General features: G+C 42.2%; 1 protein-coding gene across 1 annotated transcript; it reads left to right on the top strand.

Moving 5' to 3' along the window:
- The first annotated feature begins 516 nt into the window (after positions 1–516).
- On the top strand, positions 517–15907 carry sack1c (scaffolding CK1 anchoring protein C). The gene is made up of 5 exons (XM_085776760.1): positions 517–1560; positions 5447–5614; positions 6703–6827; positions 12982–13230; positions 13315–15907. The coding sequence occupies exons 1-5, from the start codon at positions 1051–1053 to the stop codon at positions 14135–14137; spliced, it is 1875 nt and encodes a 624-aa protein (XP_085632886.1). The 5' UTR covers positions 517–1050; the 3' UTR covers positions 14138–15907.
- Positions 15908–16730: the final 823 nt, after the last annotated feature.

Here is a 16730-nt window from a genome sequence, read left to right as displayed (position 1 = left end):
ATAGAGATCACACTCATTACCTGCATCTGAAGCATAAATCAGCCAAACATCTAAATGCAGCAACATGCAACAAGTGGAGACAATTTTATGACTGGCTTTCTTTTCTCTATTGGACCAAATATAACAAAAACAAATAGAAAGAGTTATTGCTAGTGAAAATTATCAAGGTATAGCATTCATTTTATGGGAATTACTTTTTTGTTTATTAACAATGATTTCTCGGTAGCCTATTGTTACCGACGGTACAAAAAATGTTAAACACACAAACAACTATTTTGTGAAAATCATCATAGAGCACCTTGAACTAAAGTTGCGGTGAAACACTAAACTTCTCTGATCGTGTCTTTCATGGAGCTTTATTTTGAAATGTCTGATCTACCTGAGCCGGTTGGCCTGACAACGGAGAGACAGGCGGAGGAAGGGAGGGGTTTTGTTGGAGGAGGAGCCACAGTAGAAACCAATGACAGGTCAGGTAGTAACAGGTGAGCAGGAGACACACACACACACGCACACACAGACGCTCAGTCGCACATACACCCAGGGAGGGGGAGGAGGCTCCAGGGACAGAGCAGCTCCTGTCGGACCGGACGGGAACCAGAGAAGCGAGGACCATTAAACCGCGGCGGACAGAGAGGAACCTGCTCCCCGTCTGGATCATTACCGAGACAAAACACCGTAAATATCCGCGCGTGAGGGTGTGTGTGGTGACTTTGTGCGACTACAGGTCTTCTCATATAGTTTTAAGTAGATGTGAGCAGCCTCCCGCGCAGCTGTGACCTGAGGGTGGATTATTGATCTGCTGTCGATCCCCGGCCTCAGCAGGCTGTCTGACCCAGAGTCTGTTGATGGCTCCTCCTCACCATGTCTCCACAGCAGCGCAGCAGTAGTTTGTTCATCCACTCACGGCCTCTTAGGGGGCTGTTGGGTCTGTCTGTGTGAGGGTATTCTTTTAATTAAGAATCGGTTAAATTAATCCCAGACTTGCTGACTGCACAAACACACACACACACACACACACACACGCGCGCGCGCGCATACACAACACGCACCATGATCAGCTCCGAGGGCCTGCGGCCGAGCTCCAACGGCAGGAAGCCGCTGGGCAAGCTCGCCGCCCGGCTGGAGGAGGTGAAGTCCCCCTGGCGCCACGGCTCCGCGCTGGAGCTGAGCCACAACGAGGCGGCCCGGCTGGCCACGGACGCCCTGCTGGAGCACGGGGAGAAGGAGTACCGCAGGGTGCTGTCCGAGGAGCGGGAGCTCAACTTTCTGTCCCCGCTGGAGATCCGCTACATCACCCAGAACGCGGCCAAGAGCGGCGGCTCCGAGAGCAACGGCTCCGGCCCCAACGACCGGGACTTCGGGGACGGAGACGCCGTGTCCGAGCTCACCTCCGGGACTTACTTCCCCATGATGTCCGACGAGGAGCCGCCGCTGCTGGAGCTCGGCTGGCCCGACTCTCCAGTTAGATACGGACCGTCGGAGACGCAGATCTACTTCCAGAGAGACAAGTCCCACAATGTCAAAGACCTGATCAGATCCCTGATCAATAAGGCCAAGAAGGTAAGAGACACCACAGTTTAACTCAACAACCAAGAAAAGTTGTTTAAAAGTTTTGCCTGAGGAATAGAAAATTACATTTCACATTATAGGCTACAAATAGGCCTGTCAGTGAAAATAGGGTTTACTAATTCAAATTTAATTTCTAAAGCGATTACCTAATGTAATAATTATCTAACATTTCCCATTTAATCTCCTTAAAGCCAACTCTGGTTGACCTCATTACTGTTTATAGTGCAGGGCACTTAAATAAACGCTAATCCATAAATTAATCAGAGGTCAGTCTGTTGTTAACCCGGTTGTCATGGGGGCAGCAGGGGGGTCCACACACACACACACACACACACACACACACACACACACACACACACACACACACACACACACACACCAGATGCACTGTGCATAAAGGTGCACATTTAGTCTTTAGTTTAACTTGTCACAGGTGATGCAAAGATAACAAGTTCAATTTTGTTCAAAATAAATATTTTGAAATCAGCTATGTCATGATAATGATCAATACTGTAATAGTAGGTTATTTATAAAAGTAAGATTTTGAACCCAATAGTTAAAGTTTTGCTAAAAGTCCAGTAGTTTTTTAAGTCCAATACCTTTTATGTATAAACACACCATACAAGACACACACTGTGATTCTTAAAATTGCTTGCAGGAGCTGAGTCATTATTCATGAATACAAATATGAAGGTGGAGAATATTTCCTGATAAACATGTCAAAGAACTCGCTGCTCCTTCTTCCTGTCAGTTGGTTGCTTTTGTTTTTGTCCCTCTCACCTGAATGCATCATTTCTGCCTCCAGAGGTTTCTGCTTGGTTTGCTTACAAGCAAATGCAGCAGGTTTGAGCCACACACACACACACACACACACACCGTCCTCCCTCCCCCCTCAGCCTCACATGTTTGATCAGCTCTTATCTGTGTCTGAGCACCGAGGCCGACTGCCCACTCTGTCACTCACTCAGCTGCCGATCTCCGCCCCACAGGCCAGAGGAGTTCGACTCATGGTCGTCGTGAACCACAGGGCCCTCTGGTCCCTTTCTGTCTCCTCGTTGTTGTGTTGTGTCTCGTTTCAGTCATCTTCTGTCTCTTTGTGGTTGCTTTATCTTGTGTCAGTCACTTTTACGTTGAGTTGTTTTACGTGGCTTCGAGTTCTGAGGGTTTTTGTGTCAGTTTTTGTTTCTTTATGGTTGTTTTTGTCTCAGTTTAGTTGTGTTTTGTCTCTGTGTTGTTGTTTTGTGTATTATTTTAAATTTTTTACTTGCATATTGTCTCTTCGTTGCTGTTTTGTGTCTTTTACGTGGTTGTATGAATTTTGTTTTAGTTGTTCTGCGCCTCTTTTGCTGTTCTGTTTACTTTTTGTCTCTTGATGGTTGTTTTCTCTCATTTTAATCACATTATGTCTCATCATCACATTTAGTCTCCTTGTGGTTGTTTTGTGTCTCTAAGTCAGTTGTTTTATTGTTTTGTGCTTTTTCTCTTTGCTTTGTGCCTAGTTGTCTTGATGCCTTCACTGACACCCACTAAACTACCGTAATATATAATCGTTAACTTCAGCTGATCTCTCATTGGTACTAGTTATCACTTTTATGTAAAACATGAGGTTGTAACGTTTAAAATTTATATGGTCTTTAATAGCTCAGGTCATCATCCAACAGTCAAAGAACAGAGAACAGCTGGTTTATGGACACATGTTGCAGATGAGTCACACGTCTCCACAGGCTCTTCCTCCTTCTCCGTGTGTTTATTGTTAGACTCACTTTATATACACGATCACTGGGTCTGTTGCTCGTAGACATAAAAACAGGAACCTGAACCTGCATCAGATGTAGAAACACAACGAGTTCTCTGAGACATGGCGGTGACACTGACCTCTTTCTCACAGGTTTGTGCAGAGTCAGCAGGTTTCAGATCAAATGACTCGTCTCTAAGTGAGGTCATCAGGTGTCAGTCGCCGCCGAGCTGGGCTCACTCCACTCACTGCCATTCTCACTCACAAGTTCAACTTGTTTTAATGAAGAGCTGTAGTCACTTTTCTATTACATAACTCGTGTCTATTTTCTGCACTGTCGCCATGATTATATAAAATAGTGTGGTTGTGCGTGTTTTCCCTGGTGCGTTGACATTGACATTCATCACTGACGGGTGATAAATGAGTGCGTGAAGTGTCCTCGGTCATTTGAACTACGCTATGTTATTCATTTGCATTGCCAAAATGGTATCTGCGTACAGGTTTGCGGGGTTTGTTCTCAGCATACACACACATTCCTCATGTGTGTGTGAATAATGTTGAATGACACCCACCATATGGAATGCTCTTTTTAATGTATATAGAGTGTGATTGTAAAGTGAGATGTTCAGGGGCCAAAAAAGCCACAGTTTTGGAAACATGCATGATATTGTCTTTGGTTGACAAAAAACAAGAGTTAAAATTTAAAAAAAAATCTGAACCACCAAGTTTAGCCACAAATTTAGAGGAAAAAAAATGTGAGGGGAAAGAAAAAAAGAACCCATAATACATTTTAGCGCTTCTTTGCAGTTGTGTACAGTCTTTGGTGCAGAGTATGACCCTAATAATAATAATAATAATAATTTTATTTATATAGCACCTTTCATACATGAAATGCATCTCAAGGTGCTTTAAACAAATCAAACAATTAAAAACAATATTAATCAACAATCAGGCAGTAAAAATACACAGTGACAATAAAACATTTCTCATTTCTCTGCTTTGCCTAATTGTGCACTTTTTGTTGATGAATAAAAGTTTGAAAGGCTGTTTGGTGGCAGAAACACCTCTAGCTGAAACACGGACTAAGTTCATATAACCACACATACCTGCCTCATAAAATTCAGTAATGTAATAACATATGATAAAAACAATTAATTAAATATAACCTAAATGAAAATCTAAGTAATTTAATTAGTTATTTCTGGATGTCTGACCTTGGAGAAGCTTCGTGTTTGGCTCTTATTCCATCTGCATGTAGTTTTTATTAGGTTGATGTTTTTCTGTATTGACTAATTATTTACATGTAAACTGACTCACATAAAGCAGAAGTTGGTTTCTGGGTTTCTGGGTCAAATAAAGCTGCTGTTTGTTGTTTGTGTGAACTAACCAAGAGGCATTTCAATGAATTTATTGTTTTTGTTTGTTTTGCCCCAGGCCCCTGGAGCAGGTAAATCTAGCTGTAATGTCAAACTGTCAAACTCAGAGGACTCAGTGAACATGCATGCTACAAAGCACTTGCAGTTTTTGAAGCTATGATTATCTTTTGTTTTGAAGATTCAGAGTTGAAATTCCATGTAATGAATCTTCTTCTGTTGTCAACAACAAAAGCAGACCAGTGGGGCTAACTTTCTATTTCAAAAATAAATTTATGTTTGTATGGGAGGTTCCAAAGCAGACATGTTATTTAGTGTAATTAAAAAAAACAAAAAACATACAATCAGAGCTGATCCCTTCAAAAACGTTGTTTTTCTAAATATCAGTTCAAAACTAAAATGTTCAGTCGACCACAATGAAGAACAAACTCGTCATCCTCTTCAAGGCGGTGGGAGCAGATAATTCAACAGTTCTGCCTAATGAGAGTCTAAATAAAAACAATAATTCAGTCATCAGAGTTTTTGCAGATGAGTTTTCTGTCAATAAACTAATTAATCACATACCGGTAACTGTTTTTAACACATTTTAAATCTTACCTGTTTTTTATTCTGACTCATTCTCTATCGTTTTATCTGTGTCAGTTGCTCTTTGGTGATTTGTAAATTTGCGCATTCACTAGTGAGTTTGGATCATTTGAAGAAAATATCCCTGAGATTTCTCACACAGTAGTAATGATAATAATAATAATAATAACAATATTTGCTGCAGGTGATTGCTGTGGTGATGGACATGTTCACGGACGTGGACCTGCTCTGTGACCTGATGGAGGCGTCCAACAAGCGCCGGATCCCCGTCTACATCCTGCTGGACGAGAAGCACCTGAGCTACTTCACTGAGATGTGCTCCGTCCTCGACATCCAGAACTCACACCTGAGTGTAAGCACAATCCCAGACTCACTCCAGTTTTCACACTTCCCCTACAGCTTAAAAGGACACACATAGACACAGCTCCGTCGACGAGGGAATGTGAAAAAGAAGACATTTTTATTTTTAATCCCTGTGCAGCTCTGCAGCAGCTGCTGTCTTAACTCAGAGTAAAACTCTGGTTTGCATCTGCTAATGAGACTCAGTCCATGTTAATGAGGACACACTCAGTTCGTCCTCATTAAGCTGCTCTCACTCTGTCTGGTGTTTTTCTCCCTTGGCCCTGCAGAGTGTTTCAACCTGAAAATGCAGCAGTTACATCACCGCTTCCTGTTTGTTCCATCATCTCACAATAGACACAGCAAAATAGGTAGAAGGAAATGAGCGTCTTATAGCTATAGAGTCTGATTTGTCATTCGTAGATTTTAAAGCTCCAGATTTTACGATATGATACATTTTATTGTCCCGTTCAGGGAAATTTGTCTTGGACTCTGTAGCTGCGCCATAAATGCCTTGATGGCCACAATGACAAAAAACAATACACCTCAGCCATGCCAACCCAGCAAACACAAGACATTAACAGCATTGCACATATCCCATAACATAACACATATTGCACATATCCCACAGCATAGCACATACATACACCTCGTAAATTTACCATAGTAAAAGGTACATTTTGGAGGCTTGGGCCATGAGAAAATATGGAAACCACCTCAGTGTAGTTTTATGACTTCTCTCTCTGGTAACAACAGGTCAGTGTCAGCCAATCAGAAGAGAGGAGGTTCTGAGCCTCTCTCTGAAACCAAACCCTGCAAAGTGTTGCTTTCTTGTGACATCACAGAGTTACAGGATGCTTGACGGCTGCTTTTAAGGCTCAGGTTCTGAATACAGACTGTGTGCTTTTTATCTGTGGACAGACAATTTGATACTTTCAGAGAATTTATATAGAACGTAGAGCTGATTTATAACCACACTAAAGAACAGTAAAGAACATAATCACATCACAGAACCACTCCCTGATTTTCTAATTTCCCTCCATTCCCCCTTTCTTCCATGAGCTCACAGGTCTCTAACAGTGTCTGTGTGTTTCCATGCAGAACATGCGTATTCGCAGCGTGTGTGGGGACACCTACTGCACCAAGAGCGGGAAGAAATTCACCGGTCAGGTGCTGGAGAAGTTCATGATCATCGACTGTGAAGAGGTCATAGCAGGGTCGTACAGGTGAGGACAGAAAACAGACACACAGATACACACATTTTCATCATTAAGCATGAACCTAACCCCTCACTAACTCCTCTGTGTGTCCTGTAGAGACAAAAAACAATTAATAAATGAACTTAAATGTTACTTCCAGGCATCCTCAAATCTGGATCCCTAAAGCCTCATGGAGAAAGCGATTCTTTCCATTCTCAAAGGAATTTTAAATCGAAAGCAACTGGACTTGGTTATTTGTTGAAGCCTCTTGGATGAGAGATGAAACATCTTCCTAGACAAATAACCAAGTCCAGTTGCTTTCGATTTAAAATTCCTTTGAGAACCTATGACCTGGACAAATGAGAATATGCACAGGCTGATTCTTTCCATTATAAATATTTCATAAGTAGTTACTAGTTACAGGATTTGTGTGCAGATAAAATAAAATGAATATAGACAAAAAGCATGAATAAAGCCAAAATAAAATGTGAAATAGTTGCACCAACTAGTTGCCTAACGGGTTAAAAAGGCCTTTTTACAAAAGTGAGTTTATAATAGAGAATCAAACTTGTTATTTAGCTAGCTACCTGGGGCAAGTGTAAATAATATACATTTATTAAAGGGATAGTTCAACATTTTGGCAAATTGGCCCATTGCCATAATCGCTATAGTCATAGCAGTAGGTTCGTTACCTTTAATTGTAGGTGTAAGCTATTTTCAGTACGGCGGAGCGCAGCAGCTGGCTGCTCAGAGCTACGCTATGGAGGCTAACGGAATTTCTTGGTTTCCCTCATTAAACTCATCAAATTCAACATCCCAAAACTCCACAGCGCTTTTGTAGACAAGTTGTGACCTGCACAACCACCACGCTATGAGATAATGACGGAACGATACAAAACGGAGCCGTTTTCGAGGTAAATACAGGGTAAATACGGAGACTGCTTGCTGAAAAACTGTCCCTGAACGCAACGCGCATCAGCGGTTTTGTATGTATTTACCTCGAAAACGGCTCCGTTTCGTATCGTTCCGTCATTATCTCATAGCGTGGTGGTTGTGCAGGTCACAACTTGTCTACAAAAGCGCTGTGGAGTTTTGGGATTTTGTATTTGATGAGTTTAATGAGGGAAACCAAGAAATTCCGTTAGCCTCCATAGCGTAGCTCTGAGCAGCCTGCTGCTGCGCTCCGCCGTACTGAAAATAGCTTACACCTACAATTAAAGGTAATGAACCTACTGCTATGACTATAGCAATTATGGCAATGGGCCAATTTGCCAAAATGTTGAACTATCCCTTTAAGAGATGCAGTTTTTTCAAGGCTTGTGACATGACCTGTACCTGCAGGTGTCTGTCTGTTGTCATGATGCAGCAGAAGTTCCACACAACTTTACTGTGTGTATATGAAAGCACACATACAGACAAAGACACATTCAAGCTGCTGAAGTGAGCAAACAGTGATCACACACACATTAATAGGCGTCGACTGACACACGGCAGCGCTCGGTGTTTGACATTTACTTTGCATCGTCCTGATAAGTCGACCAACTGCCTGAGCTCAGCAGCCAGGATGAGTTTGCAAATGTCAGTGTGTGTGTGCATGCATGCAGAAGTTATGTGAAAAAGCTTGTGTTGTGCAGTAAAGACACTAGCAACGAGCTGCATTTGAGAAAATGCCAGAGTAAGACCTATAATTATGTAATTACAACCACATTGATGTGAACTTGAGGCCGAGGAGTCATTACACACACACACACACAATATACACACAACATCCACACACAGCCATATATAACATAATTATCTGCTAGAACCAAACCTAACTGTTGCTTACTTGCTGTAAGGCGACAGTGTTAACTACTGCACCAAAATGCTCCCCCTTCATGTTGCTGTCATATACTTATGACAAATAAAAGCATCAAAGGTTCTAGCTAAAGGTTTGTGGAATTGTTTCTTATAGATGGACAAAAACTTATGATCGATCATCAGAAGAGTTTGTCAGTCGACTAAAACTGTTACAACTTCAATTGAACTGCAAAACAACTGTTGTCATTCATCCTGGGCTTAGCTCCACTTTGTTTTGCTCTTGGGTTGTTACAGTGTTGTAAAACTCAGGGGATTTGAACGACTTACTGTCAGAGCATGTTGATAAAAATACCGTGTGTTTCCTGTTGTAACTCTCTCAGTAAAACCAGAGAGCTTTATTAAAGCATCATATTTTCCATTTGCTCCACCTTTTTGTTTTTGTTCGAGGAGGTAGCACACACACAATTGACAAACGTCCTTTTATCATAGGCAAACAGATGAAACAGTATGAATGTAAGGCACAATAAAGTGCCACAGCTTTTTACTCAGTTACATTTGGACCACTTCTTCATCCTTTTTTTTTCAGTTTCATCTGTTTAACTCATTTCGTCTTGATCATAGTCTGTACAAACCCAGCATAGGAAGCACTGGTGGAGGCAGGATGAAAGTTGGACACAGGAAGCAGCTCAAACCATCAGAGACGTTCCGCTCCTCTCGTCCTCTCCAGGGAGGTCAGGGGTCAACTTTAGCTAAGCCTGTGCAGATCCAGTGGTTTGCTGGAGCTCCACAGCTCAAGAAATTAAAGTCAGTCTCATTTCCTGACTGATGTCTGCACCGACTGGCTTTCCACATTTCTGATCACATTCATGATTCATGAGTCAGGTGTTTGTTTGTCAGGACAGATTTTTGTAATCGCCCGTTCATTCATCCGTGTGCGGTATTGCCTGATTCAGGTGTGTCACCAGCTTCATTCACCTGCCCTGTTTGTTGTTGTTCATCACTTCCTGTCGTTTCCTGCTCTCCTTCCTCATCGTGTTGCATTCAGGTGCTGAACATTGGGATGGTTTTCAGAGTTGACAGAGGATCGGTGCAGTTTTGATCCCTGGATTAAAGTGTGGTGGCAGGTGCGTGTGCGGTGGTTAACTGGACAGGTGAAGTCAGGTCGGGAATGTGGGCGGGGCCGAGCTCTGACTGTGGAATGAAGGGCGAGGTCTGACGAGCTGTCAACAGCTAAGGCGAGGGAAATGTTGTTTTATCGCTTCATTGCGCTCCACCCTCCCTCCACCTTCCCTCACCGCTCTCTCCTTCCCCTTCCACATCCACCGATATCACACCTGTAAAACACCTGGTCGCCCTTTGATACCGGGGCAGCGCCCGAATCCGTTCCTTAGAGCCAGAAGCAAATGATAAATGCTGATTCAGTGATATGGAGATAACAACTGCTCTAACCTGTTGAAGTGATAGTTTAAGTTATTTGATGTGGAGTCTTATCTGTAGTCAGTGTGTTACCTGAGTCAGCGTTACTGTCGAGATACAGACAGGTGATCCGGCACAGGAAAAGAGAGATTAAATTAATTTTATTTGTACAGTACCAGTTCATAATACAAGTTTCTTTACAGGGTGAGGTCAAGACCTGAGTTTATTACAGAGACCACAGAGAACAGAGCTGTAATGTAGTTTATACACTGTTGCCCATAAAGTTGGACTAAAATATATATTTTTTTACCTCTTCTCATAAAAAGATTGTGACAATGTGATTTATTCTTGATAGATAAAGTGTATATTTTCTTAAAACGTTATTGATGAATCTCTTCCAAACATATCACTGTGAAAATTAAACCACAATTAAAGTTTGTAAAAAAGAGGAATGTCTGAAAACAAAATCATTCCAACTTTATGGTCAACCGTGTATAATTAGTGGATAAATAACTGGTTAAAGAGTAGTAGAACTACCACCATTGTTTAGTGGGTGCAGAGCAGGCGCCCCATATACAGAGGCTACAGTCCTCGCTGCAGCCGGGCCCCGGTTCGAATCCCCCGGCGGCCCTTTGCTGCATGTCATTTCCCCTCGTTGCCTCCCTATCCTGTCTCTCTGTGGCTATACTATCAATCAAAGGCACAAAAGCCCAAGAACTACTTTAAAAAAAGAGTAAAAAAGGGAAAAATCAAAACAAATACGGACATGGATGGAGACGGCAGAAAAAAAAACTAATTTCTTCCTCCAAAATAACCTTTCTAAAAAATTAACATCAGTTGAACTGTTCATTTTTAAAAACAAATCATGTTTTGAATTAGATTTTATTTTCCCCAAAATTTTAGTGGAAGAACTACGTTAGATTAAGACATTTTATATTTGAGTTTCCGTGATGTATGAAAGTGTGTATTCTTTTTAAAACATATGTATGATAACAACAGGAACTTTTTAAAGAATAAGAAAAATGTGTTATTTTTTCAACCTTGTATTTAGTTTTCTTATCTTTATCTCACTTCCATCCATTGCAATTAAAATAAATATTATATTATATCTTTCTAGTTGTTTTCTCAACAAATCTCCAACTACAAAAATAAATTGTTAAATGTGTTGTTATTGTAAAAGTTCATTATGTCTACTGAATACTTAGTTTTTGGTTCTTTTTTACAAAGAAGGTTTCTTTACCTTGCTGTCTAGTTTTGGCGTGTGTCTTCTGCCTTCCTCAGAACTGTCACCAGATGTCAGATGTTTGTCTATAAAAAGAACCAAAAACTAAGCGTTGTTACAGTATATGTATTACCCTATAGATATATTATATTTTCCAGGAAACAGAGAGAGATTAGAGTCTCACTGATCTTATCTCAGCATTATTGCCCTTTCACGGAAAATATGACCCACAGTTCCGTGGTAAAGTTAATGGAGCGTTCCTAAACAAAACAAGGTACTGACTTGTATGGAGGTGTGTTGTGTTTGGTTCCTCCTCTTCAGAACATACCAGAGATGTCTTACTAGGTAAACTTAGCCAACACATCTGAGCTCTGACTGATTTATGACGGAGCCGAGCCGCCCGGCAGGTTCCTCGGCATCTCTTCTGCTGCTGCTGCTGCTGTTGTTCAGGGACTCCCAGACACTCAGCCTACACATTCAGAGGAAGGAGTGTGGCTCTAATCCACACGTAGCGTCTACACAACAACCACTTTTACACACACACACAGCTTTCATGAAGAGGAGGAGAGAAGTGTCCACTCAATAAATAACAGACTAACAGAAACAGGCAACAATAGGTGTGTTTGTGACACAAGGCAGAGAAGTAGAAAACAGCTGCTAAGTGGAGGCTCTCGCGCTCTGGCATGAGTGTAGCTTCATCTGTTACACTGTCAAGTCAAAACAAGTTTCTCTACTTACCGGTTGTTCTTTGCAAACCAAATATTTATGAAAACTAATTTCTGCATCGCATATACAGTATTGGTATCAGATCAGTATATCAGATTCTGATTCTGATAACCATGGAAACCAAATCGGACTTAAAATGTGTTTTAATCAGTGAGATAATTTATTTTATCTTTACTATCTTAATTTTTCATCTCATTTTCAATATCTACCATTTATTTTTGGTTTTACTCTTTGAATTACAACTCCTCTGTTTTGAGTTTTAACCCTTCCTTACCTTCCCTACCTACTCTTCAGTGTTTCTTCACTATTATTGTCTTATGTCTATTGTTGTAGTTGTTCTGTGGGTGTGAAGTTGACAGGGGTGGAGTTTTTTATAAGGGGGTTTTATTATTTTTAGAGCTTGTGTGAAATGTGCTATACAAACTAAGTTGGATTGATTGATCAATCGATGATTCCTGGTGATTTCCTCCTCCTTCATTTCAATGGAGAACATATGGTTGCCTGTTCTCAGACCTGCTGGGTGACACCTCTCAGTCACTGGACCTGGACCTCTGACCCTTTGTGTCCTCTGTTCAGCCATCACAGTCTTTTTTTCTGCCACTCGTGATAAGCTCATGACTCACAGTCACAGTGACTCACCCAGTATCCAGGAAGTAGCTGAGGCGGATCTGCAGTTTTATCAGCTGGAGCTGGAAGAGTTCATTTGCACAAACACAACTCATGTGTGAAGTCTGAGCCTCATTTTCTGGTCCCTAAGCACCATAAATATAGATAGACGGAGAGTCAGTAAAAGAAGAAACAGCACATACCAGCATAAAAAAAGTAGTCTTCAACAGAGAGTTTTCCTGTAAAGAATAAGATACACTTCAATAAATACGAATAATAGATTTTGTAGTTGAGTGCATTTAATATTGTTTATTGTAATATATTCAAACTCCATGTTGAGGACCTGACATCTCCTGCTAACATTGTTTCTGCCCTCTCTCTCCCCCCTCCTCTTCCTCCCCTCCTCTCCAGTTTCACCTGGCTGTCGTCTCAGGTGCACAGCAACATGGTGATGCATTTCTCTGGACGCATCACCGACAGCTTTGACCGGGAGTTTCGATGTCTGTACGCCGACTCGCAAATCATTGACGGCTTCTACAACCCCGAGGAGGAGGGGATGCCCTACCTCCCCTCCTACCAGGCCATGATGGCCCCCGGCATTGGCATGGGCATGGGCATGGGGCTCGGCCCAGGGCTGGGGCTAGATCTAATCTCTGATAGGTACGAGTCACACATGAGTTACTAAAATACTTTTTTCCCCTAATTTTCAGCTAAAATATTATTTCACTTTGTGAATATTTGCAGGCAGAGGGACAGAGGCTGCTCCGAAAACTCCAGCAGCCAATCAAGTAACAGCGTCTCCAGCGTGAAGGCCGCCCCCGGGATGACTACCAACAACGTCTACAAGGTCACGCAAAGCCACGACAAGAAGGAGTCCAGCAACAGCTCTCATCTCAGCCCTGAGCGGAGAGGTGGAGGCGGAGACACCCCGACACCAGGGTCGCGGGTTTCTGCTAATGGAGTGGCCAATCACATTGTGATTCCCGACCGACCGCCGCCACCATATGGTCAGTCAGCGGGCATCGAGTGGACCAAGACCAACCCAGGGGACATCATGAGGTCCAACATCGGTGGCGTTCCTTCTAAGTTCCAGGCGTTGGGCTTGTATGACCACAAAGTGAACCTGTTCCATAGCACCCCCAACTCAAATCTGAACCCCAAGACCCAGACCCCCTCCCCGGTCAATGACAGCAAACTCACCCCCAAGCAGCGGACTTCCTCCAACCAGTTCCTCAACAAGCTGTCTGACCGCTTCCTGCCCAAAGACAAAGACATCTACAGAGGAGGAGGAGGAGGAGGAGGAGGAGGAGGAGGAGGAGGGGGAGGAGCAGCAGGACTAAGGTCCCAGTCCCCTCACACCTCGTTCTGGGGGGGGCAAGACTTGTCTCAAAACGAGCCAGAGAGCCAGCAGAGCCCACCTCCCCCGCCCTCCCCAGGCGCGGTGATGAGCCGGCATGACCAGAAGCGGATGACACTGGGCCACAGCAAACTGGACCTGGTGAATCAATACAACAAGATGAAATCCAAGCAGGTTTACAGCCGCTTCGAGCTCAAGAGCTCCAATTAACCTACGACTTTCCACAATCCCATGGTGTTTCTTACCACATCAGCACGTGGACCCCAGGTGATGGGGATCGAACCGCCGAGGTTCTAATAAGGGGACGAGCCGCTCTACCTCCTGAGCCACAGCTGATATGTCGGCCCTCTGTCTTCTTCCACAGTTCAGATGAAGCCATTACAGCCGTGTTGGCTCCCAGGATCCTGCACTGTCTGTACAGAGGGTGGAGACTCATAGTGAGGTTTTGCTTCACTTTACAAAAAATAATACAACACATGTCAATATGTGAAAACCATCAGTTTATCTATACTGTTTCTCTCTAAATCATAATGTCAGAGTTACTTTGTTGGGTCTTTTATGGCCTTGTGATAATCATAGAGAGAAGCAGGAGAATGTGGGACGGGATGGTGTGCAGCACAGGTTGGACACGCTCCACCAGGTGAGCCACCGAGACCCCACTGGGTCGTCACTACAACAAGTCGGCGTCAAAGGTTTTTTCATAAACCAAATCTGACCTGATTGATCATATTTGAAAATAACAAAATCAGTGGAAGCCTCTGAACACATCATCATCCAAAAGGTGGAATCCATAAGATTTCCAGTCCTGGCTGAATTTGCAACACCTCTGGTTACCATGACACCCACAGTATGGTCACACAATACCAGTTTTGCAGATGCTTTCATGCAAAGTGACTTTAAAGTGAGGGACATCAGTGCGTAGTGTCAGACTGGGACAATAATTCAAGCTGGGAATTCGGCCTCTATTTTTGTACACTAACCCATAGGAATCTGTTCATTTGTGTATAGACACTGATTTAACGAAGCCCTGAAAATCATAAAAGCTTCCTGATTCTTCTTCCTTCCATGTTTTTTTCCTTACATAATTCTGTAACACTCCTGCATTATAACATCCAACAACTTGTGCCTTGATTATTCTGCCTTAATGGTTACAGTTAATTAACTGATTAAGGTACACACGCCTTTGTTCGTCGGAGGGAAAGAACCTTGTTGTAAATAGAAGCAGAAGAAGCACGACAACTTTCCTGACATTAGATGTAAATGTAGAAACTGAAGGGCTCTGGTGCGTTTGAGGCCATGCAGGCGAATATGTCGTCTTTTTAAAGAATCTGCATGTGCATCCTACAGTACTGTTTAACGAAATAGTTTCTTTAATGCAAAAAGTTGTTCATTACAAGGCTTCCTGCGTCATGCTGCACATTTTTTACAACTAACAGCATTTTTAGATTTGTATATAAGCTGTTAATGAGAAACAATAGAATTATATGATCTGTATGTGTTTTCTTGTAGTTGTTTGTACTGTACAGGGGCTCCTTAAATACGAAAAATGACTCTTGCTGTTGTGACTTGGGCAATACTGATTGACAGTGGTCAATTGTTTTGATAAATGCATTCTCATTCAGTGTATGTTTTTGTTTACTGCTCATTCCAGTGTTGTTCTTGTCATTGTTTTCATTGTCATTACTACGAAGCTGAATCAGCCAGACAGTTTGCAGACGTTGATTTATTATCGGCTCACGTTCATAGTAATGTACATTATGATGTTGTATATACTGTAGCACATGAGCTGACTGTCAGGAATGTGGGTTATTGTTTAAAAAAAAAAAGTAAAACAGTTCTTTTAAACTGATTTTGTTAATGTAATTTTATTTTTACAATATGTTATATACTGGAGAATGTGAACTTTGTGTGTTTACGTTGGTCTTAATTTGTAAGATAAATGTTTAAGGATTTAATTAAATACAAAAGTTGACGGCAGGAGCCATTACATGTCTTTTTTTCTCTGCCATCAGAACTTAGAGACTTGATCAAAGTTAGTGACTCATTTTGTGAACGGTTGTGTGAAACATTCAAGGTTAAAAATGTCATCAATATATTTCTTTTATTCTTTAGGTCAGTCCTCGAATTTTGTTGAATTATTTTCATGCACTGGATTTTACAATCTCCTCGGATCTCATCTTCTCCAATTTAATTTAATTCAATTATAACTTATAGCTCGAGTTCTGATTTAAAGTAGCTTTCTGGGGGCGGTGCCGCCCCATGTAGAGGCTACAGTCCTCAACGCAGGCGTCCCCGGTTTGAATCCCGTGTTGGGAAAAAGCCCCCCAAAAAAAAGTAGCTTTCTGAATTCAAAATTCTCACCGCTGCACTATTTGTTTAGCAAACTATGAACAGCGCTAAGGCCATTGTGTGCTTTCTAGTATGTCAGTTGAGCGAGGATGTTTGTGGGTCATATTTAGATTTGTGTGTGTGTCAGGTACTTAAACATTGGGAATCAACTTTCCCTGCTGAGCTTCTATGTTGTACGTTTTCCTGCCAGGAAGTCCAACTCAAGGGCTGGGTCACAGGCCACAGTATGAACAATGTGACAGAATAAAAACTCTTAACAGACAGAAACATGAACAATGGAGTATCAAAGATACTCTGTGCCCCCAAAGTCCCAAAACTGGACAAAGATATCACCACCCTCCAGAAATCCATCATTTAGCCTAGGCTATGTCCCAGAGCCTGAGACAAAAATATCTCTGTTTGTGGACAAGGAAACAAAGACTATGGAAGACTACTAACTGGGCCACCAACAGTT

Source organism: Trachurus japonicus, chromosome 5 (genome assembly GCF_045865225.1).
Source record: "Trachurus japonicus isolate A0001 chromosome 5, Traja_1.0".
Taxonomy (NCBI): domain Eukaryota; kingdom Metazoa; phylum Chordata; class Actinopteri; order Carangiformes; family Carangidae; genus Trachurus; species Trachurus japonicus.
This window is presented reverse-complemented; position numbering and strand designations above follow the sequence as displayed.

Coding starts and splice junctions, on each gene's coding strand:
- sack1c (XM_085776760.1), top strand. CDS start 1,051: ATGATCAGCTCCGAGGGCCTGCGGCCGAGCTCCAACGGCAGGAAGCCG. Junction 1,561..5,446: donor TGATCAATAAGGCCAAGAAG/GTAAGAGACACC, acceptor TATTTGCTGCAG/GTGATTGCTGTGGTGATGGA. Junction 13,231..13,314: donor CTAGATCTAATCTCTGATAG/GTACGAGTCACA, acceptor GAATATTTGCAG/GCAGAGGGACAGAGGCTGCT.